The 24,519-nt window shown below is 35.7% G+C and overlaps 1 protein-coding gene across 1 annotated transcript in view; it reads right to left on the bottom strand.

Annotated features, from left to right (window-relative positions):
* Positions 1-17,427, bottom strand: part of YIPF7 (Yip1 domain family member 7) — a 29,352-nt gene extending 11,925 nt beyond the window's left edge. Inside the window, 5 exon segments of the mRNA XM_023224560.1 lie at positions 1,157-1,335; positions 15,262-15,381; positions 16,806-16,839; positions 16,842-16,964; positions 17,406-17,427. Coding sequence (XP_023080328.1) covers positions 1,157-1,335; positions 15,262-15,381; positions 16,806-16,839; positions 16,842-16,964; positions 17,406-17,427 — 478 coding nt within the window.
* Between the last annotated feature and the right edge of the window lie 7,092 nt (positions 17,428-24,519).

The following is a 24,519-nucleotide window of genomic DNA, read 5'->3' as shown; positions in this document are numbered from 1 at the left end:
AGTAATTTTTATATTTTTATTATGCTTCTCTGTTTTCCCAATTCTGAAGATAATTAGGCAGAGATATTGGCAAAGCCAAGGAAAATGTTTAACTGGAATAACTTGTAACTTTTAAGTGTTTATTACTTGTAGAGGCAAAACAGAATGAACTGGTTAAAGATAACTGATCCAGAAACTTGATTGGTTTCCAAAGAGCCAATAGATTGATTATATAAATCTCTGTTCTGTTCTGAACAGTTTAAATCTTTCACGGTTTTACATTTTTAAGGAAAAGAAAGAAGAATGTGGTTGGTTGTGTTCATGTGAGGCAAACATCTTTACATCTTATGATGTAAAATACTGGAAATTTTAATCTATTCCTTTTCACTTGACTACATGCAAAGGTCTTGGAGCAATTAACCAGTGACTATTTCTGCTTGGTTCTCAAATTTAAATCCACTTGTGTTTTAGTGTCTTAACACCTATGTTTCTAGCACTGTATTAATCTTGTTTAAGACCAAAAACAGCACATACAGACTGGCTACACATGAAAAAAAAAAAAAAAAAAAAAAAATCAATGGATGGAGCAACTCCAAAATCCCCTAAGGACCTTCAGCTCTAAGAATCTCTGGATTACCTTCCCACCAGGAGTGTTATTTACTGGATTTATATACTTCCTCACCTACTCATGCCAAGTGAGATGAAAGGGCTTGCATGAGTCAGGAAAGAAAAATACTGGCTTGTCTCCATGTCAACCATGACAACAAAAATATTAATTTGAGAAACTATCCACTTTGCTCCCACGAAAACATAGCAGAAAATAAAATATGCTGTTATGAAGTGCTTCATTAACTGGGTGGGAAGGGTGGTCACTTTGATGTAACTACTCTGCCAAAAGATGTCTTCATTTTTTTTTATTCTTGGCCAAGGAGTTCAAATTTAAGAAACAGTGAAGGAGCATTTAATAAGTACGGCAATGTCACAGAATATCCCATATCTACACCCAATTTCCCCTATGCAAACATGCAACAAACTTCCAACAGTTTAAGGGTTTTGGTTCAGCAAACTTGTTATATGTGAAACAATCACATATAAAACACTGTACACTGCAGCCTGACAGCACACATTAAGTGCTAATTATTGCTATTATTCTTCTAGCTGTACACACACTAATAACACTTCCTTAACTTATCTTCTAGCAAAGGAGGCTCTTCATCAAAACTGTCAAGGTAAGGAGATTGTGAATAATAATCTGAGTTGGATGCTGGCTGAAAAAATTGTCCTGCGTAACCTGGTGGCATGAGCATCTCTGATGGAACAAAAGAGGCAGGCTGAGGCTGCTCACCAGCTTGTTGTCTAGAAAAAGAAAAATACAAACATTTTTAGGTCTAAGAAAAAGGTATCATGACAAATAAAGTAGGAAAATTACAATTTTACTTATATGAATTCACGTAGTTTTTATGAGTATTTACTCATGAAAGAAACAACTTACTTAAAATTTAACTTTAGTCCAAAAATGTAAAATAACTGGTCATCTAAAGGCTTCTGGAAAAATAATCCATATCAATAAACATTAATTGAGCATGTATAACATGCTGAATGCTTCCCCTAATCTTTTCTCAATGAAAACTCTGTAAGGTAAAAGCTGTATTTCTAATCCCATTTTACAGAAAAAGACACAGAACTTCATTGAGACTAAATGACTTGTCCAGTAATACAAAATAACATTGCAGGTGCTGGCCTCTGGCGTGAAGCTTTCTGAGCAGTGATCTGCTCATCACACACTGCTGCTTTTTTACTTATCTTCAGGGACACTCTCCAGCAATGAAGCCCCTCCAAATATGTGGAAGCAGCAAGGAAAAATTATAATTTTAATAGTATAGTCAACTGATAGGAAAAATAAATACATATATTAATCATTGTGCATAAGGAAATATACTTCATTCTGGCCATTCCCAGACAGTCATTACCAACAGAATTGTCTCTGAGTTCCTAGCTAAATGTATTATCTAGTTGGCTTTAGTGTCTCTTTATTTGTACAAATTTATGGGGTACATATAAAGTTTTGTTACATGCATAGATTGTGTAGTAGTCAAGTTAGAGCTTTTAGGGTATCCATAACCCAAATAACATTCATTATAGGCATTAACTAATTTCTCATCACTCCTCTCCTACAACTTCACCCTTCCACGTATCAACTGCCAATGATTCTACTCTCTACCTCCATGTGTACATATTTTTAGCACCTTTATGAGTAAGAACACGTGATATTTGATTTTCTGTGCCTGGCTTATTTCACTTAAGATAGTGACTTCCATTTCCATGTATATTGTTGTAAATGACATGATTTTATTCTTTTCATGGCTGAATGGTATTCCATTGTATATATACCACATTTTCTTTATTAATTCATCCACTGGTGGATACTAGGTTAATTTCATGTCTTTGCTATTGTGAATAGTGCTTCAATAAACATATGAGTGCAGGTACCTTTTTGATATATTGACTTCTTTTCCTTTGGATATATACCCAGTAGTGGGATTGCTTGATAAAATAGTCATTCTATTTTTAGTTCTTTGAGATATCTTCATACTGTTTTCCATAGAGGCTAATAATTTACATTCCCATCAACAGTGTATAAGAGTTCCCTTTTCTCTACATCCCCATCAACATCTGTTACTTTTTGTCATTTTAATAAGAGCCATTCTGACTGGGGGAAGATGATATCTCACTGTTGTTTTAATTTTCATTTCGCTGATGATTAGTGATGTTGAACATTGTTTCATATAATTGTTGGCCACTTGTATGTCTTCTTTTGAAAAATGTCTATTCATATTCTTGCCTACTTTTTTCTTTTTTTAAAATTTTGTATTTCCATAGGTTTTGGGGAAATAGGTGGTGTTCGGTTACATGAATAAGTTATTTAATGGTGATCTGTGAAATTTTGGTGCACCCATCACCTGAGTAGTATAAATTAAACCCAATTTGTAGTCTTTGATTCCTCACACCCCTCCTACCCTTTCCCACGAGTCCCCAAAGCCCACTGTATTATTCTTATGTCTTTGCATTCTCATAGCTTAGCTCCTACTTATAGAGAGAACAAACAATGTTTGGTTTTCCATTCCTGAGTTACTTCATTTTGAATAATACTCTCCACTTCCATATAGGTTGCTGAAAATGCCATTAATTCATTTCTTTTTACGGCTGAATAGTATTCCAAACTGACTAATATACAGAATCTACAAGGAACTCAAACAAATTAGCAAGAAAAAAAAAAGCAAACTATCCCATCAAAAAGTAGGCTAAGGACATAAACAGACAATTCTCAAAGGAAGATATATAAATGACCAACAAACATATGAAAAAATACTCAAAGTCACTAATAATCAGGGAAATGCAAATCAAAACCATGATGCAATACCACCTTACTCCTTGCCCACTTTTTAATGGGATTGTGTCAGGGATGTTTGGCTGTTGAGTTTCAGGGTTTTTTGTTGTTGTTGTTGTTGTTGTTGTTGTTTGTTTTTGGCCATTTGTTGGCTAGGCCATTTGTTGGCTATTTTTATTGCTGATTCAATCTTGCCACTCATTATTGGCTGGGGGCCAAAGCCAGATGGAGCTGGACTAGGCAAGCTTGCACTCAGGCCCGCTAGTCATGAGTGCATGCACCAGCCATGACAGGTGAGGGCAAAACAGTCCATCAAAAAGTGGGCTAAGGACATACACACAATTCTCAAAAGAAGATATCCAAATGACCAACAAACATAGGAAAAAATGCTCAACATCACTAATCATCAGGGAAATGCAAATCAAAACCATGATGCAATACCACCTTACTCCTTGCCCACTTTTTAATGGGATTGTTTCAGGGTTTTTGGCTGTTGAGTTCAGTTCCTTATATGTCTGGTTTTTAGTCCCCTGTCAAATGAATATTTTCCAAGCACTTTCTCCCATTCTACTGGCTGTCTGTTCACTCTGTTGATTATTTCCTTTGCTGTGCAGAAATTTTTAATTAAATCCCATTTGTCTATTTTTGTTTTTGTTTCCTATGCTTTTGAGGTCTTAGTCATAAATTCTTTGCCTAGATTAAGGTCCAAAAGTTTTCCATATGTTTTATTCAAGCATTTTTATAGTTTTATGTCTAAGTCTTTAATCCATCTTGAGTTTATTTTTGTATATGGTGGGAGATAGAGGTCCAGTTTAATTCTTCTGCAAATGGCAATCCAATTGTCCCAGCACCATTTATTGAAAAGGGTGTCTTTTTTCCAACTTATGTTGTTGTCAGCATTGTCAACGATTAGTTAGCTGTAGATATGTGACCTTATTTATGTGCTTTCTATTATTTTCCATTGATGTATATGTCTATTTTTATAGCAGTATACCATGGTGTTCTGGTTACTATAGCCTTGTAATATAATTTCAAGTCAGGTAATGAGATGCCTCTAGGTTTGTTCATTTTTCTCAGAATTGCTTTGGCTATTTGGGCTTTCTTTCTCGTTCTGTATGAATTTTAGGATAGTTTTTTTCTAATTCTGTTAAAAAAAGATGCTGGTATTTTGATAGTGATTGCATTGAATCTATAGATTGCTTTGGGCAGTATGGTCATTTAAACAATATTAATTCTTTCAATCCATGAGCATGAGATGTTTTTCCATTTGTTTGTGTCATGCACAATATTTTTTCATCAGTGTTTTGTCATTTTCCTTGTAGTTATCTTTCACCTCCTTGGCTAATAAATGTATTCCTAAATTTTGTTTGTAATTATTGTAAACGAAATTGCCTTCTTGATTTCTTTCCCAGCTAGACAGTTATTGCTGTATAGAAATGCTACTGATTTTGTATGTTGATTTCTACAGCTTTACTGAATTCATTTATTAACTCTAAAAGGTTTTGGTGAATTCTTTAGGTTTTTCTAGAAATAAGATCATATCATCCAATTTCCAATTTGGATGGCTTTTTGTCTCTCTTGCCTGATTTCTCTAGATAGGATTTCCATTACTATGTTGAACAGGAATGGTGAGAGTGAGCATTTTGTCTTGTTTCAGTTCTTAGAGAAAATGCTTTCAACTTTTCACATTCAGCATGATGTTATCTGTGGGTGTGTCCTAAATAGAGTTTATTATTTTGAGGTACATTCCTTATATTCCTAGTTTGTTGGGGGATTTTATTATGAAAGGATGTTGAATTTTCCCTTGAGATAATCATATGGTTTTTGTCCTGGGCTCTGTTTATGTGATTTATCACATTTATTGCTTTACATGTATTAAATCATCCTTTCATCCCTTGTATAAAACCTACTAAATCATGACATATTTTTTTTTTTTTGATGTGCTGTTGCATTTGATTTGCTAGTATTTTGTTGAGGATATTTGCATCTATGTTCATCAGAACTATTGGTCGAGTTTTTGTTGTTGTTGTGTCCTTGTCTGGTTTTGGTATCAGGTGTTACTGGCCTTGTAGAATGACTTAGAGAAAATTCCCTCCACCTGAATTTTTGGGAACCGTTTCTGGAGGATTAGTATTAGTTCTTTTTTTGTACATTTGGTAGAATTCAGCTGTGAATTCATCTGGTCCAGGCCTTTTCTTTGTTGAGAGACTTTTTATGGCTGATTCAATTTTGTCACTTATTATTGGTTGAGGGCCAAAGCCTGATGGAGCTAGACTGGGCAAGCTTACACTCAGGCTCCCCAGTCATGAGTGTGTGCACCAGCCATGACAGGTGGGGGAGAAACAGTCCTCAGGCCTCAGGTAGAATTCTTGGGTAAACTGTAGTCACCACTGCACTGAGGTCCTGCCACGAGAAGGGTGGGACCAGTCCCAGTGGCCATAGCCTTGGCCAGTAAGAGACTTGCTTCCTTCTTACAGCCCCCAGTCCGGACAGGGTTCACTCCCCTGTCTCAGGTGTCATAGCCATCCCAACTGTTCGGTTAGACCCCATGCCCCTCAGTTCATGCTCATGGCCCATAGGAGTCCCCACTTAGCTCAACACTAAGGCTTCATGGCAACTCTCATCCTGCTTAAGTAGGAGCAGTACCTGCTTCCCGCACTGGTGGCTGCAGCCCATGCCACACTAGCTTCTTAGTCTTGGTTGTTAGGGCCAGCCCCTAGTTCACACCCCAGTTCTGCAAAGAGCAGCCCAAGTTTCCCTAATGCCTAGGACTGAATTCTCAGAACTTCACACAGTCTGTTAAGGGCTAAGATCTAGAATGGTGTCTTGCTATAGCTGCCTGGGTTTCAGAAACAGCATGGAACCCAAGGCATGCTCCCTCTCTAAAGCAGTTCCTTCTTACAGTTTCCTGTTTGCTTTCTAAGTTAGACTTAGGGCTTGAGAGGGTCAAGGTGCTCTCCCATAGCCTGGATTGTGCAATTCCCCAGCAGAAGAGTGGACTGCGTAAAGATTCTCACTCACCCTCTCCTGTACTGGGGAGTCATTCCTGGTTCTTGGCTGGTCTTGGCCATGTACGCTGCCTATTTTCCTTACCCTTCCTAGCTTTTGGTGTTTTCTGTCACTTTCCTGTTGAATTCCAGTGTTCTGCCTTGGATAATATATTAGAAGCGTGATTGCCCACACACTGTTTTGCTGCTTCTAAGTGGATAAAGCATGCTTGAAATGCTTCAAGTCAGCCATCTTGAACAAAAAAAGAGTCCCTCTTTTAAAATGCACAATTTAATTTTGCCAAACCAAAATACCTCTTTGACATGTTTTTGCTGTTTACTTTTATTCATTTTAAATTGTTTTTACCTTAAAGAATGGAAAGAAACATAGAGCTGTCCAGTAACATGTTTTAAGTTTCTTTCACAAAAGCCTTTGGAATAAACTAAATATACAGTCCAAGGTTCTGAACTTGGTAACTCCTTGTGATTTCTTTATGATAAAATATTTACAAAATGGCCTTTAGTACTTTCCTTCGAATATTAATCTTAATATGAAATCTAAGAATAACATATTCGACCTCCTTTATGTGAGTTAGCCTGACGAAGAGAATAACTTATTTAGGAAAAGAAAGCCACATATATAGAGGGGGGAATACACACTTAATCATTTACTAACTCAAATCTATACTCATTAAGAGCAAGAGCCTGGTGTAATACTATTTGAACCTGCCAGAATGTATGGTGATTACCTGCTATTATTTTTCAGTTAGCCATGTGTAATATTCCTAATGTATTTTCGAGTAAAATAGGCACACCATCAAAAATACTGGTAGAAACAAATTAGAATAGGAATCTGAATGGCTTTTTTCTTGATAAAAATCCCCCAATACCTATTTTTTTAATGTAAGCCTTTCCAGAAAAATGAAAGGGACACATAAAGATGTCTAAATGGACCAATGTCTAAGTAAAACTATGTCGCTGCCGTACTTGTCTGGCCTCACCATAACTTATATCAGGTGTTACTAATCAGGCTTGAGTAAACATAACTTTCACAGTTATTAGCTGCAAAGCAACCTTTATGAACGGGTGGACTATTTCAGGTAGTAACTTTGACTCATCCTCTTCAAAGAGAAACAAAATTTTACAGATAAAGGTTCTCAGGAGCTTGGCTTCTAATGTCCTTATTGTAATGGGGGTATAATATTAAAATTCCTCTACCACATATTTAAGAAAGTAAAAATTTAAAATTTGTTGCATAAAGGAAAACACAAAATTTATAAAATTACCATGCTCACCTTTGATAACTATCTAAATTTAAATTATGCTTTTCTATATCTTATATCTTTGTATACCATCACTGTAATATTAAACGTTGCATCTCAATAAAAATAGTACAACCAATACCAAAAGAATCACATTATTAGTCCAAAGTATGACCCAAAAATCTGTAAATGATATGGTTTGGATCTATGTCCCCACCCAAATCTCATGTAATCCCCAGTGCTGGAGGTGGGGCCTAGTGGGAGGTGATTGAATTATGAGGGCAATTTCTCATGAATGGTTTACCACCATCCCCCTAGGGCTGTTCTTGTGATAGAGTTCTCATGAATCTGATTTTTTTAAAGTGTGTAGCACTTTCCACCTCTCTCTTGATCCTGCTCCTGCCATGTAAGATACCTGCTTCTTTGCCTTCCACCATGAGTAAAAGCTCCCTGTGGTCTCCCCAGGAGCAGCTGTTGCCATGCTTCCTGTTCAGCCTGTGGAACCATGAGTCAATTAAACCTCTTTTCTTTATATAATTATCCAGTCTCAGGTATTCCTTTATAGTAGTGCAAGAATGGCCTAATACAAGAAATTGGTACTGAGGAGTGGGGGCTTTGCTTTAAAGATACCTGAAAATATGGAAGTGGCCTTGGAACTGGGTAACAGGTAGATGTTGGAAGACTGTGGAGGGCTCAGAAGAAGACAGGAAGATGACGAAAAATTTGGAATTTTCTAAAGAATCGTTAAATTGTTATGACCAAAATGCTGACAGTGATATGGACAATGAAGTCTAGACTGAGATCTCAGAGGGAGATGAGAAACTTAGTGGGAACTGGAGTAAAAGTCACTTTTGCTATAGTTTAGCAAAGAGCCTGGGAGCACTGTGCTCCTTCTCTAGGGATGTGTGAAACTGTAAACGTGAGAATGATGGTTTAGGGCATCTAGTGGAAGAAATTTCTAAGCAGTAAAGCATTCAAGATGTGACCTGGCTGCTTCTAACAACCTATGTTTATATGTATGAGCAAAGAAATGATCTGAAACTTTGAAATTATGTTTAAAAATGAAGCAGAGTGTAAAAGTTAGGAAGATTTGCAGAATGGCCAAATGGTAGAAAACAAAAGCACATTTTTAAGGGAAGAATTCAAGCAGTCTGCAAAAAATTGCATAAGTGAAAAAAAGGAGCCATGTACTATTAGCCAAGAAAACAGGAAAAGGACTCAAAGGCCTTTAAGTGACCTTTGTGTCAGTCCCTCCCATCACAGGCTCGGAGGCCTAGGAGGGAAGAATGGTTTTGTAGGCCAGGCCCAGGACCCCACTTCCCTTCATAGCCTCAGGACATTGCTCCCTGCATTCTGGCGTCTCTAGCTCCAGCCTTGGGGCAAAATGAGCCCAGTTATAGCTCACTGCTTCAGAGGATGCAAGCCGTAAGTCTTGGTGGCTTCCACATAGTGTAAAGCCTGCAGGTGCACAGAGTGCAAGAGTTGAGGCTTGGAAGCCTCCACCTAGATTCCAGAATATTTATGGAAAAGCCTGGATGTCCAGGCAGAAGCCTGCTGCAGAGGTGGAGCCCTCATGGAACACCTCTACTAGGAAAGTGTGGAATGAAAAGGAGGGGCTGAAACCCCCACACAGAGTCTCCACACAGAGTCCCTCACAGTGCAGCTGTGAGAAGAGGGCCATCATTATCCAGACCCCAGAATGGCAGATCCCCAAGAAGCTTGCAACCTGCATCTAGAAAAGTCTCAGGCATTCATCACCAGTACTTGAGAGCAGCCACAGGGGCTGCACCCTGCAAAGCCACAGGGTGGAGCTGCTCAAGACCTTGGGAGCCCACCTCTTGCATCATTCTTACCCGGATGTGGGACATGAAGTCAAATGAAATTATTTTGAAGCTTTAAGACAGGGGTGTCCAATCTTTTGGCTTCTCTGGGCCACACTGGAAAAAGAAGAATTGTGTTGGGCCACACATAAAATATACTAACACTAACGATAGCAGATGAGATAAAAAAAAAAATCTGCAAAAGTATCTCATAATGTTTTAAGAAAGTTTATGAATTTGTGTTGGGCCACATTAAAGCCACCATGGGCTGCACACAGCCTGTGGGCTGTGGGCTGGACAAATTTGCTTTAAGATTAATGACTGCACTGCTAGGTTTTAAACTTGCATGGGGCATTTAGTTTTTTTCTGGCCAATTTATCCCTTTTAGAATGCCTACACCTCCATTATATCTTGGAAGTTACTAATTTGTTTTTGATTTTATAGGATCATAGGCAGAAGGGACTAGCCTTCAGGTGAGACTTTGGACTTTGACTTTTGAGTTAATGCTGGAGTGAGTTAAGACTTTGGGGTACTGTTGGGAAGGGTTAATTTGAACTTTGACATGTAGGACAGAGATTTGGGAGGGTCCAGTGGTAGAAGGATATGGTCTGGATCTGTGTCCCTACCCAAATCTCATGTTGAAATGAAATTCCCAGCTGGAGGTGGGGCCTAGTGGGAGGTGATTGGATCATGGAGGTGGTTTCTCATAGATGGTTTAGCACCATCTCCCAGTGCTGTTCTCGTAATAAAGTTATCATATCTGGTTGTTTAAAGATGTGCAGCACCTCCTCGCTCTCTGTTGGTCCTGCGTCTGCCATGTGAGACTCCTGCTTCTGCTTTGCCCTCTGCCATAAGTAAAAGCTCCCTGAGGCCTCCCCAGAAGCAGCTGTGACCATGCTTCCTCTACAACCTGTGGGACTATGAGTCAATTAAACCTCTTTGCTTTAACCCAGTCTCAAGAATTTCTTTATAGCAGTGTGGCAATGGCCTGATATAGTAAATAACCCAATTCTTATGTTTTAGGGTTTTCTTTGCCAAAAATGTCTATGAACAACCTTAATTTTAAGCACATATTATGAATTTACATTTGGTCCCCTATGTCTTCTGGTATTCTCCTTTTTTTACTTAGTGGCACTAACTCTGGATGGCTACATCAATGAGTTTTCATATATTCTTAGAGACATCTTTCAAGCCTACAATATCCTTTCATGAAAAAAGTCTCTGAGATAATGGATCTGGACACTTCACTATTTGCTCTATTAAGCTTATAGTCCTTGATGATTAACCTATTAGAGGTAATGTAATGAGTCAGATTAATATGCTCAATATTTAAGATGTTAAAGTTATATATTTGTACCTCACTCACAATAAGTCTTTTGCAGAATATGCCAAGAAAATGTAACTCTTCTCCTGTATTACACCTTTAGTTCTATTGAAAGATAAATACTGAAATTGTGATAATTTCAAATTCAGCACATTATTACAGATAAAATAAATGTTAACTGAATTAGATCAAAAGAAACATTGAACTCTGGCTTGTTGAATTTAAACTTTAGCTTTGTTAGTAAACACCTCCTCTTCCTTTAAAAAATCACTTCAAACTACAGAGAAGTGACTGTAGGGCTCCTTTAGAACAATCAGCAAATTTCATGTATAAGTACTCATAAATACATATACATTCATTGAAAAATAGCATTTTATTTTTAAATGTATATATATATATAAAATATATATATAAAGTTCATATAATATATATATATATAAAATATATATATATATATATATATATAAAATATACACATTCATAGGAAAATAGAATAAAGGCAGCAAGGAAGTACACCAAATTGTTAATAATAGTCATGTCTTGGAGACAAGATTTGAAGTGATTTTAATATTTTATTCATATGTTTCTATATTTTCCAAATTCTATACTGGATACAATTAGATATCAGATAGTTTTCTAAAAGCAGAGATGTTGGTGGAGTCAGGGAAAATGTTTAACAAGAACAGCTCACAACTTTTTGGTGTTTATTAATTCCAGAGGTAACACTGAATTAAGTAGTTAAACATAGCTGATTCAAAACCATGTTTGTGTAACTTATCTATGTGAATTTCCAATGAAGCCTGTAAACTTAGGCAATTTAAGTGCCCTTGGTAAGACCTTATCATATAGGATGAATTTGGTGGTAGCATGAGTCAGGCAGTGGTAGCTGGGAGAGTTGGCTTCCGCAACATTCCTAGACTCTGGTTGGTCCAGCTGGGTGCACAGTGATGCCTTAACAGTGTTTGAAATACTAGAAGATCAGGTCTGAGGATTCAGAAAAGATGATGATTCAGTATTTATCTGTTAAAGTCCTACTAAACCACTCAAAGGGATTTTTCCAGTTGTTTACACCCTTCTGCAACAATATCTATTTCTTTTTTCCAAATGATATGAATAGATTTCACATTTCAAAAGGTGGAAAAATATAGCCTCAGTAACTAGTTATAGATGGTTGGAAATTATCCCTATCTGAATGACAGAATAATTATGTTTTTAAAAAGATAACGATTCTACTGTTTATTCTAAAATAAGAAAACTTGTTTTTAAACATAAATATCTTCACTGTCTTAGTAAGCACAGTCACCCAGCTTTCAGATCAGTACACTATTGAGCCAAACAGACTTTTAAAACAAGCTCTCATATACTGTGAACAGGGTAAGGAAGAGAGAGAGAGTGAAAGAGAGAGGCAAAGACAGAGACAGAGAAACAGAAGCTGAATGACTGATTATAGCTATTCTCTAGGTTGCTACATCTTTTGCCAGAATGATCATCATCTGTTCTGATTTGGGGTATATTTTAATTGAACTATTCATGGTATGCATAAAAGATCAAATCTCTGGATTTTCTTTGATGTACATAGTAAATCACTGACCTGACTCCATGTTTTATGTACCTCATAAAACTACCACAGCTACTATGCCCTTTCCTGATTCCTGAGATGTACAGTGTGAATAGGAATTTAAATGTTGCTGCATCCAAATCAGGACTCGGATTTAAATGCTAAGCATCTGAAGCAGGGTAGGCCATCAACCTGGTACCGTAAAATTATGAGCTTTCCTCATCTGGCTACATTAATTTCTATTTCTTTGTCATTTTGATTTCTAGGAGATGTTTAGTCAAATGGAAAAAGAAAATTAGAGTGTGTGGGGTGGGTGGATAAAGCTGTGGTCCATGAGTCCTTGCTTAGGGAGAAAGATTTTTCTCTCTCATTGTACATTTTAGTTTAATTTAATCTGAAAATATCAATGCTACCCAAATGCTAATCTTATCTGGAAAAGAGAGTAGAGAAAAGAAACAGAAGGTTTAAGGCAACTAGTTCCTTTCTACAAAACAGAATAGAGCTTAAAAAGCCTAGTAGATAGCCTTCATTGCGGATTGCAAATTTAGAGTGACCACCTTTGTGTACCTTAGTGCTCAAACTACTCCCTGTGCCTCAAACATTTCCCTGTTTTTTTTCACCTTCCAAAGTGTAAATCATAAAAGGCAGCCTGACTAGTGCTACACAGGATAGCATAGGAGTGTGAATTAGATACAATTCCAGATATTCAACTTTTCCAGCCTAAGAAAAATTATATCTCAATACCTTTCCCTATCTTGAAAGCAGCATCTATTTGCTTATACCTGTAGGAGTGATCAGTTAGTAAAAAGAGAGTCAATTTTTTTTCTGGGCAGAGTGGGAACAGAAGACTCCCCACTGTCTGTTATATGTATTCTGTCTTTTCATCTTTCTATCTGGAGCTTTCAAGGTTTGTGTGTGTGTAACAAAGCTTCAAAAATTAATACATTTGAAATATACCACACATCCTAATTTATGGTACAGTTTATTCCTATTATCCCAACATTATTATAATAGCACTAATTTTACACTTTAAAAAGTCTTTATTTTATAATAAGTCATATGCTCACACTAGTTATAGCCCTAATCAAACAACCTTGAGCTAAAATCCTAACTCCATTTCTTACTAGATGTATAACCTTGAGAAAGTCTCTTAATTTCTCTGTGTGTCTGTCTTCTCGTGCAAAATGGGGGTGATAGCGCAAGTTGAGTATCCTTTATCTGAAATGCTTGGGACTAGACTGATTTAGATTTCAGATTTTTATGGATTTTTGAATATTTACAGAATACATACTGGTTGAGAATCCGTAATCTGAAAATTAAAAATCTGAAATGCTCCACTGAGCATTTCCTTTGAGTACATGTCAGTGTTCAAAAAGTTTTGGATTTGGGGACATTTCAGGTTTTTGATTTTGGATTTGGGTTTGGATTTGTTCAACCTGTAGTGCCTAACTCATATGGTGCTCCAATGAGTTACTGTATATAATTGAGGATCCAATGAGTTAATTTATATAATTTCAGAACTGTTCCTAACATATAATAAAAACTCAATATATTGTGGTTATTATGAAAGTTGAACAGCCTGACTCTTCTTGCCCTCTAACCTAGACCCAAAAAATTTCCAAGAAATCAACTATTTAACAAAATACAGTATACTTAAGTGACTTTAGGTAACAAAGTGTCAATTGCTTTTGTAAGTCATATTTATATGAATAAATAATATTTATATAGTGGTTTTACTTTAATACACACTTTCCTACACATTATCACAATTTTTAATAACAATTCCATTAAGCAGGTATTATTAATATCCTTATTTTTCAGATTAAGACAGTCAGAGAAGTTAAGTCATCCCAATATCACAGACAAAAAATGCCACAGCCAGAATTTGAACCAAATTCTTCTTACTCTAAATGCCATATTTTGCCACTATCAAATTCTTAATCATTTTGTTTCATTTTCAACTCAAGTTGAATTTTTACCTCAAATAGCTATCATATTTTGACATGTTTACCTTGATTCCATCATGGTATTTTTCATACTTTAATTGCATATTTAATCACCCAATTCTTCAACATAAAAATATTAAATTGCACAAGAGAAAAAAATATGAATTTCATCATTATATTTGGATGTGCAGTGCCCTTAATTTCTGAAACACAAGCAGAATCTCAATAAATGTTTATTAAATTAAATGAAATCAGTTTCACAAGAAGTGTCCTGGAAAATATTAGGCAAAAGGAAAAAATGCTTTCTGTTTGCCCAGTGCCTGTATCCCAGCTCCCTGTTAAGTGATAGTTTGAAAAGAGGAGACAAGCCATTCACTTGGCTTAGGCTGAGGTGATAAAGGGGATTCATGGAGAAATTGATTAATTTCTCTGCCCTTTCCTGACATTTCTTCTTGGGCAATTTACTGAGACATGTTGAGGCAAACACAGGTTTTTCCCAAGGAAACCTCCCTCTCTAGAAATCCCAGTCATAATATTAAGACTTCTTAAAATAAGAACAATACAGCCTACTACGGTGGCTCACCCCTATAATCCAAGCACTTTATATTATAGGTGGCACACACCTATAATCCTAGCTACATGGGATGCTGAGGCACAAGAATCGCTTGAACCCAGGAGGCAGAGATGGCAGTGAACCAAGATTGTACCACTGACTCCAGACTTACAAAAGCAATTGACACTTTGTTACCTAAAGTCACTTAAGTATACTGTAGATATTTTGTTTATTAGTTGGTTTCTTGGATATTTTTTTGTGGGTCTAGGTTAGAGGGCAAGAAGGGTCAGACTCTTCAAATTTCAAAATAACTACAATATATTGAGTTTTTACTATATGTTAGGAACTGTTCTGAAATTATATAAATTAACTCATTGGGTGACAGAGTGAGACTGTCAAAAAAAAAAAAAAGAAAAAGAACAATATTAAGTATTAAGTACTTACTTTCTAGATCCATAAAGATTTCCATAGGCATTAGAGTCATCACCACTGTGCTCCTGGTTATCAATAGTAAAATTAGATTGGTAAAAATCAGAGTCAAATTGTGCCAAGTTTGACATCCTGAAAAATAAGAGTATGTTTTTAATAAGTTCATGAGTCAATAAAACTTAGTTAGAGATATTTACAAAGCTCAATTGACAATGTGGTTACGGCTGGATTCCTATCAGAAAACAAGATGTCCTTTGAATGGGGTCAGTAAGGTGTTGGGGGAAGGCTATAGAAATATATGCTAGAAAGTTATTTACAAAATGTGTTATCTTCAACTACTTTGTCTGAAGTTTTCACACCCTGGACTGTGGCTTTTAATATGTTGACTTTAATTGATCTGAAAGAACTAATCTTCTCCAAATATCTTATTCTTAGCAATTTAAGAGAAAAAGCTTAAAAGTTAGGACACATCTAGAAGGATTTCCCTAAAATGATGTGTTTTTCACTTTAAGCACACACACACATACACACACACACACACACACACGTAGAAAGGATTATTATCTGCAAATGGCTGATAATAATAATACTCCTTCCCAAAGCAAAACCAAAACCCTACAAACCTATTTCCTTGTTCTACTTGGCAATTCTTAAAAAGTGTTTGGTTTTCTTTTGCTCTGGACACTGCACCTGGGCTTCTGGCTGAGTCAGAAAGGAAAAGACTCAATCCTGCTAAGGGAAGTCTTTTCTATACACTCTCTCTATAGTTTCCACTCACTTCTGGGAGTAAAGAGGAGTGATTGTTTTTGAATTTAGACCTAATGGCCAGGAATACAAGAGGGAAAAATAAAGAACTGAGAGAAGGAAGAGGTATAGGAGAAGAGGACCTAAGAGAGGTAATAGTGGCTCTTTGGATAAAAAGTAGAGAATAGAGAAGAGACTCTTTTCAACTGGACAAATGTGGTTACTCAACTCAACATTTAATTATTTATTTTTCTTTGAAAACCTTCTTATTTTAAAAGAGTGGATTTAAAAATCACCAGGAGTAATCTATATACTTATAATAATATGTGGAATACTACTTATAAGAAATCTCAAATGAAATCGCATAAACAGCCTCAACTCTAAGGGTATCATTAATCAGAAATATTCAAGCAACAATTGTCAAATACATTAAATTTGCTCAGTTCAATAAAAACACAAAAAGCTTCTCTAGAATTAGATCCGGTGATTCATACATCTGATGCAATAAATCAAGGTTTTACATTAGTAATGTGTATAAAAGTAGCTATGAATTATGTAAACTAAAATCAGGACTTAGTGATAAATCTTTTAACAACTTATAAGTTAAAGAACTTAAAATATAATAGCATAACTTTCTCAACACATGAAAATATGTTATTATAAAGCAAAGAGAGTAATTTATTGAGAATACACTAAATTTTCATAACATGCAAAGCTTTATGTAATATGACTATTGGTACTACAGTCCTTACTTAACTGAGCTTTGTATTTTGTTGAAATGCCAAGTCTTTTAGAAAGATCAGTCACATACCTTTTATTTATTTTTTATGGAAAGATCCTCCAGTAAAATAGCTTTGCGTGAGAAATTTAAAGCAAATCTGTTGGTGAAAAGATGACATGCTGGCTATATATACATCTTTCTAAATTTGTACTCTGACATCCTGAGCAGATGCTACAGCCAAAAATAAAAAAGTCTGCCAAAAGCCAAATACAGTATCTTATAACACTTATTATGGTTTACAAACACAGTGAACAGTGTACAGACATATAATTTGATAATATGGAAATTGTGGAATGATAGATACAGTTTCCTTGTGTACATATCTATTAAACTCTGAGGTAAGATCATTTATTTGAGGCAAGCAGTTAAAAAGAGGCCTCAATGTCCCTTCCGTTTCATGGATTTCCTAATAATATGCAGTAAAAATCAAAATATGGCACATGATCTTATCGTGAAGATCTCAGCACCGAAATGAAAATGAGTTGTGGTCAATTTTATCTAAATCAGAGCTGTTCTGTTTATATGAGCAATATTTATGAAAACTAATTATGGTCTACCTCTGACTTTTTTCCTGCTTCCTACTTTTCCAGCAGAGGCCAAGATGGATATGCTAATGGGATCTAATGCTTCTTACTTGACGGACAGGTTCTGTACATTTTCGGGCCAATTCTAACCACTGGAAGGTATTAGGACCATCCCCACCCCAGGAAACTCCCTGAGTTGGCCCTTCTCTGTATCACTGGGTCACTGCTGGGAGCCTACTCTCTGGTTCTGACCCAGTTAACCTGGCTAATACTATCAATTCTATCTAGATCTGGTGTTCTCATCCCTAATTTTAATCACATGGTTGGAAGTCAAGTTCTCCTGTAGTTTGCTTCATGCTGATTCTCTTTTTTAGGACTTAAAACTTTCCATGCATCTAAATCTCAGTAACTGAAATTTTATGTCCAAAGGCAGATAATTAGGTACTTAGAAATCTTCAACTGAAGTCAATGGCAGAAAGCTGAAGTAATTTCTTTCCACATTGTTTAAAAGCATTTGGAATTTGAATGTCTTTAATGACAGCTGCCCTTCCTACATTACTAGTCAGGCAACAATTGTTCACACATTTATCAAGGGAGTACTGTTGAGTTCCAGACTCTGTTCTAGATACCAGGGTTTCAGAAACAGGCAAACTAAGAGTTACATCTTAGTACCGATTTTGCTACACCTACACCTAATAATAATGATTAACTGGGCATTGTTCTACAGACTTTAAGTCATTTAATTTTTGTAACAACCTGATAAGGTATTATTATTCCATTTTACAGAAAAAGAAATGGAGATTGAATAATTTTCCCAAGGCCATTAGCTAGTAGCTGAAAAAGCCAATGTTTGAAACCAAACTGAGTTCAGAACTCATAGTATCCAAGATAATTTCAGGAATTAAACAATAGAATATGCTATTAAGATGGAGCGTGCAAAGGGCAGAGGATTTGAATACTCAGTGAAGGCTTCTTAAGAGGGTCATTCGGATAGAGATCTGACGGATGATAACGAAGAAGTCACTTTAAAGACTACATGAAGAACATTTCAGGCAAAGACTTTCAGCTGGCAAGGAGTTTTGTGGTTTCTGGTTTAGGAAAAAAAGCCAATGTTTCTAGGGATTTTTGAATTAGAGAAAAGTTGAAGGAGATGAGGTCAGAGATATGAACAGAGGCCAGATCAAAAAGTAGCCTGCAGGCCATGGTAAAGAGCCTAAAGGTTATTATAATTGAAATGAAATGTCATTCTAGGGTTGTATAAAATGTGACAATATCCTTATTACTCACAAGTGGAAGAGGGAGACTGGTTAGGAAGAGAGGCATGAGATGTGAGTGGCCTGAACTAGGGTTGCAATGGAAGGAGAACTGGTACAAAAGTCATGGCAACTGAGGAAAAGATGAATTACAGGGGTCAATACTGAAGCAGTAATATCAGTAAAAAGAAAATTCAGTGTAGGAAAATGATGATGAGTTATATAAACTGAGAAAGGTCCAATGTATAGGTAGAGTACTGAACAAATACAAAAGATATTTGGAAAGACTTAATAGGATTCAACTTCTATTGAATAGGAGGAAGAAAGAAAAGGCAATTACTGAGGATGATTTCTAGAATTCTGTCAATTTTTCCATTCTAATGCATAATGCCATAGGAAAAGGCTACATTGTTATATAGTGGCCAAATTTTGATTATCATCTTTTCTATTCCTTCTTTCAAAGTTCTTTAACTGAGAAAACAGGTCCCTTACAAAACAGCAGAGATTTACGGTATATTCTTTTTTTTTTTTTTTGACATATAAATTCCACGAAAAGCCTACCAAAGGTAATATTTTTTATCTTAGTACATTTAGATACATTTTAAACTTATTTTGTGATGTTGTACTTTTCAACAGTTTCCTTCATAAAAACCTGGCTCGATTAAATGAATTGCAGAAATATATGGACTGAAAATGGCATATAAAAAAATTAATCTCAGCCTCAAGTGAATTATAAACCACGAAACATTGAAGACAAAATGACTTCAGTCTCTTTAGAAGTGCATTAATGGACCATTAATGCATATGCAAGAATATTTTAAAGCTATTCTTATGGATATAACACTGAGTATCTATAAAATATACATTTAAGTGAGTTTTTTCCATTAATGAATTATCTGATTGCTGTAGTACATGTTGAAGAACAGAGTGTAGATTGATATTACATATAGTCACAGTGTCATCAATTATTTTAACTCATCTGTTTCAGTAATTGTTTCTGTGTCCTACATGACCAAAAAGACTGCATTATGTGAATAAAGTTTCTCATCTGATGTAAGAAAAGCCCCATGTTCTACTCATAACCACTTGCTTTTCCTTCCTTCTCATTTTCTTTTCTCTCCCCGCTCTCTCCTTACCTCCATCCTTTCCTTCCCTCCCTCAGTTCTCTCTCAGAACTCTCTCCTAAGCTGATGCTATCTATTCCCAGGGCTTTATATATTATCTCTATATAGACAGTTCCCAAAGTTACATATGTATCCTTGACCTTTCTTCTCAGCATCAGACTACTTGATAGACATTTCAAACTTAACAGAATCCAAACTAGATTCTTAAAGTCTCTACCCTTCCCAATCCAACAGTCTTCTCTATTTCAAGAAATGACATCACAAAGCACACACTCAAATCAGAAATCATCTAATTTTTCAACAAATTCTATCGATTCTGTCTCTTAAATATATTCCTCACTAACTAATTTCCTCCATCTCCTTTGCTACAAGCCTGGTTGAAGTCACCATTTTCTCCCACTTATAATTCTCTTTGTAATTATTTAAAAAGTGAAATATCACTTTTATAGTAGCAGATCGGTAGGAGATAACAAAGTTCACTTAAAAAGACTGTAAAAATACACCTTTAACGACTTGCCAAAATCAGGAAAGATTCTTCTGTGGTTGCTAACTGCAATTAGCAGTAGGAACCAATAAGAATTTCCATCCATAGTTTCTCAGCCTCTCTCTGGTGATCTGTCACGTGTTGTAGAGGCTGTGAGTTGCTCAACAGATATACCGACAACAATTTGCCATATACCTGACAGTTATGCATACATATTTGTGTTAAGTTAAATAATGAATGATTTGATGTATGGACGAATGATCACTATTATTAATACTGCATACTCAGAATCCCATATTTTAATTGATGTCTATCAATCTAAGTATAATGCAAAATTGTGACATTCATCACTGCAGTACTCTGATATAAAAATGGAGGCTCAAAGTCACACACCTAGGATGTGAAAGAACCTAGTCTGAAGCATCAGTTCTCTCACTCGCCCGGTTTTCTTTGATTACTCTGTTTCTCCAAAAATACTATGTATGACTGCCCAGAACTCTCGTGTTTTGAATGTACCTATTTAGGAACACTAAATGATGTTTATTTATATCCTTCTACACCAAATATTTTCAGCTGAATAGAGTTGCCAATAAACCAAAAGAAAAATATGTCATCATTTTCTATCTCTGCTGACAAAGAAACAGGTTGTTAGTTACCAGTGTTTATCATGTAATTACTTTATTCTGGCAATCTGTATTGCAATTTAATGCACATCTGCATTAATTCAGAGAAGAATACAATGCATTCTATTTTCCATTATTTATTTTTAATGCATTTTTATCAGTGTTCTCTAAATGCTCTTTTTGTTAGTACCACATAAGATTTGTTCCTGATCATCTGCCTTTTAAAGACTGTGCTGCTTCCATTTTATAAGCCTGAAACTACAGCCCTGAATATTACAGAGACACATGAAAATAGGCATAAAATTCTGTTGCACTGCATGAATTTTAAAGAGCTGAATATGTTCTATAGCAAGCAAAGAAAAGAAAATTAAAGGATTTTGCTTCATTAATACTATCATAATTATCTTTGACTTTCAATTTGGTTATTTCTTCTTAATTTCCACTTTTTTTCCTGTAAAGACTTTATTTGTCTTTATGGAAAACACTGCATTCTAGCAGACTTATTGCTGAACTCAATTTATTAAGTTTTTAGTTTGGCAATATGTTTTGTTAGCAAAAATATAATTTACACCTGAGATTATGAAAGTTGATATGAGCAGTAGTTGAGTTGTACATTCTTAGTAACCATATTATTATAATAGTCATTTAAGTACATAATAAGAAGTCAAATTTACATCCATTTAGCAAATTTATGTAATTTATTTTCATAGGAAGTCTTTCCCATATACATTCTCCCACAAGTTATCTAACCACATAGATTCTTAGTTCCTTCATCAGTAAAAAGGAATAAAACTTATTCTTACCTCTTAGGTACTGTTTATTTCATCTTTATCTCATCCACTTAATTCTATTTTTCCATGTTTCACAATATATCAAGATTATTAATTAATGAATATATAACTTTTATGTGTGCATATAAACTTCAGTACAAAATATGAGGATTAGACATACTTTTGCAAAAGGAACAATTGAGTACGGTAGCTGGCAAGTAGTGAATTGTCAATAAATGTGACCTGTTATGATTATATTTCTAGGTGATGATGAAACTGGATCAACAGCAAGCACCCACATTTACTCTTGTGTTCATTATTTACAATCTTTCAACACATAGTTTTTTTCTACTTTTATATAACATAAATCTGAATAGTTATTTTACCAAAAGAAGATAGGAGGCTGGACAATTGCAAATGTTCTCTCTTATAGAGAGACTTCAATTAGAGATTCAACATTTCCTTAGCATTCATGTCTTATTTTACAATTAAAAAAAAATTTCTAATAAGAAAAGTAAAAATTGACTTTATTGTCCAAGTATTACTTACTATTTTGACTAAAATCCTTTAGGTACTGCTCAGTAAGGACATATGTTTATGTTGACCATATTTCCTTTAGCAAAGAAAGGTGAAATTCTTCACAATGTTCTATCGTAATTATGTTTTTTATGACAACACTGCTATTTCATGGCCTATGCAATTGCACCATTATTAAGATTTTTGTCAAAGTATTCCAAGTTTATAGTGAACACTTTATTATGATCAGCATGTGAGAGTTGTTAAGATAGTTTGAGAAAAATGACCAGATATAGTATGTTTTTAATGTAATTGTCAATATACAAATTCTACTTCATAAAGAGTATCTCTACCTTCTTTCGATAGTAGAAACTAATGGCTCACAGCTTAGAATTTTAACTTAATTTGAACATTTACCCAAACATTCCCTCTATATAGGGAGTTCTTTAAAGGACAACTCTCTGCCTTGCAGTATTTATGTTTCATACACAAACCTGAGCTAGGGAAAGTAGCGTATAGCATGAAAAATAATGTTTTAAATACAATTGAATCTTCTTTTTAAAAACTTCATAGTTGACTCTCTGGTTTAAAGTGTCACTAGGCCAGAAAGTTGTCTCACAATCCCAGCAAAATGACATATGAAGGTTTATAAAAGGATAAACATACCACAATGTGAAAAACTAATGCTCAGAGTCAACCTCTTGCCAGAGCCTGGGTAAAATTTCTGTGTTAAGGTTGATGAGCATGTAGTGAAAAAAAATGATTTTAGACCATCACAGTCTTTCTATCATGCACCAGGACAGCTCATTCATATTACAGGAAGAAGATTCCTGAGACCCTCAGAGATTCAGGCTTTGTAATAAATAGAAAAACAAACAGCCAGCCCCCTACTGTAACAACCCTGCTTTTCTAAGTGCCAGAGAAATAATCCTGCCACCTGGTCTTATGGTCTGATATATATTTGGAGAAAGTCACTCCTGGGAGAAGGGAGGACCACTCTCAGGATATATGGTGAAAGGAAGTTGCAGCTTAGTGGGATTGGGGTGGAAGTTCTCATTAATTGCTATGAACTGGCTGGGTGTGGTGGCTCACACCTGTAATCCTAGCACTTTGAGAGGCTGAGGTGGGAGGATCACTTGAGCCCAGGGGTTTGAGACTAGTCTGGGCAATATAGTGAGACCCATCTTTATAATAAATAAATAAATAAATAAATACAATTTTTTAAAAATGTTATAGACTGAATGTTTATGTCCTCTCCCCGATGCCCTGCCAAATCCATATGCTGAAATCTAAACCCAATGTGATGGTATCTGAAGGCGGAGTCTTTGGGAGGTTACTAAGTTATGAGGATGGAGCCCTTATGAATGAGATTAGTAATCTTATAAGAAGAGGCCAGAGAGCTAGCTCTGTTTCTTTCCAATATGTGAGGATACAATAAGAACTCAGCAGTCTGCAACCTGGAAGAGGGCCCGCATCAGAATTCCACTATGTTGGCACCCTGATCTCAGCTTGCAGCCTCCAGAACTAAGAAAAATAAATTTCCACTGTTGACAAGCCACTCTGTCTATGTCACTTTTTAATAGAAGCCTGACTAGACTAAGACACTAATAATGGTTCTATGCATCCTGGGAACTATAGTCTTTCCACTACCCTGTTGTTACAAGATCAGAGACAAGAAGCACCCAATGACAATATATATTAGGGGAATGAAGCTTTTCATGTATCACACTACTTTCACCCAAAATTCTGATGTGAAACTGTGCAAGACGATCCAATGGAGAGAGAAAACAATAGTAGACTATGTGTGTTGGCAGTTTTCATGCTGCTGATAAAGGCATACTTGAGACTGGATAATTGATAAAGAAAAATCATGGTGGAAGGTGAGAGGCACATTTTATATGGCAGCAGATAGGAGAATAAGAATCAAACAAAAGGGGAACCCCTTATAAAACCATTGGATCTTGTGAGATTTATTCACTACCACGAAAACAGTATAGGAGACACTGCCTCCATGATTGGATTATCTTCAATCATCTCCCACCGGGTCCCTCCCACAAAATGTGGGAATTATGGGAGCTACAATTCAAGATGAGATTTGGATGAGGAGTCAGCCAAACCATATCACTATTATTTATATTTATTTCTATATAAAAATATGAAATATACTAATCATTACTAGTATTTAGTCTACACAATTACTGTACTCTCCCTGTTTGCCTGGGTTTATCTGCAGAGTTGCCTGGATCATGAGGAAGACCAGGAACCCATCACATGAAGATGTTGAAAGCTGCACCCATTTTCGTTGCTTCCCTTTTACAGAGCCACAGGATACTGTGGTTTGCAAGTGTGCATTAAACGTAGTTATAAATTATATTTTTTTTAACTTAAGCTTGACCTTACAATATGCACACATGGCTTCAAAGTCAGTCAGAGAAGAGTAGGAAACAAAGACGT

Source organism: Piliocolobus tephrosceles, chromosome 3 (assembly GCF_002776525.5).
Source record: "Piliocolobus tephrosceles isolate RC106 chromosome 3, ASM277652v3, whole genome shotgun sequence".
Taxonomy (NCBI): Eukaryota; Metazoa; Chordata; class Mammalia; order Primates; family Cercopithecidae; genus Piliocolobus; species Piliocolobus tephrosceles.
Note: the sequence above shows the minus strand (reverse complement) of the source record. Positions and strands in the feature narration are given on the sequence as shown.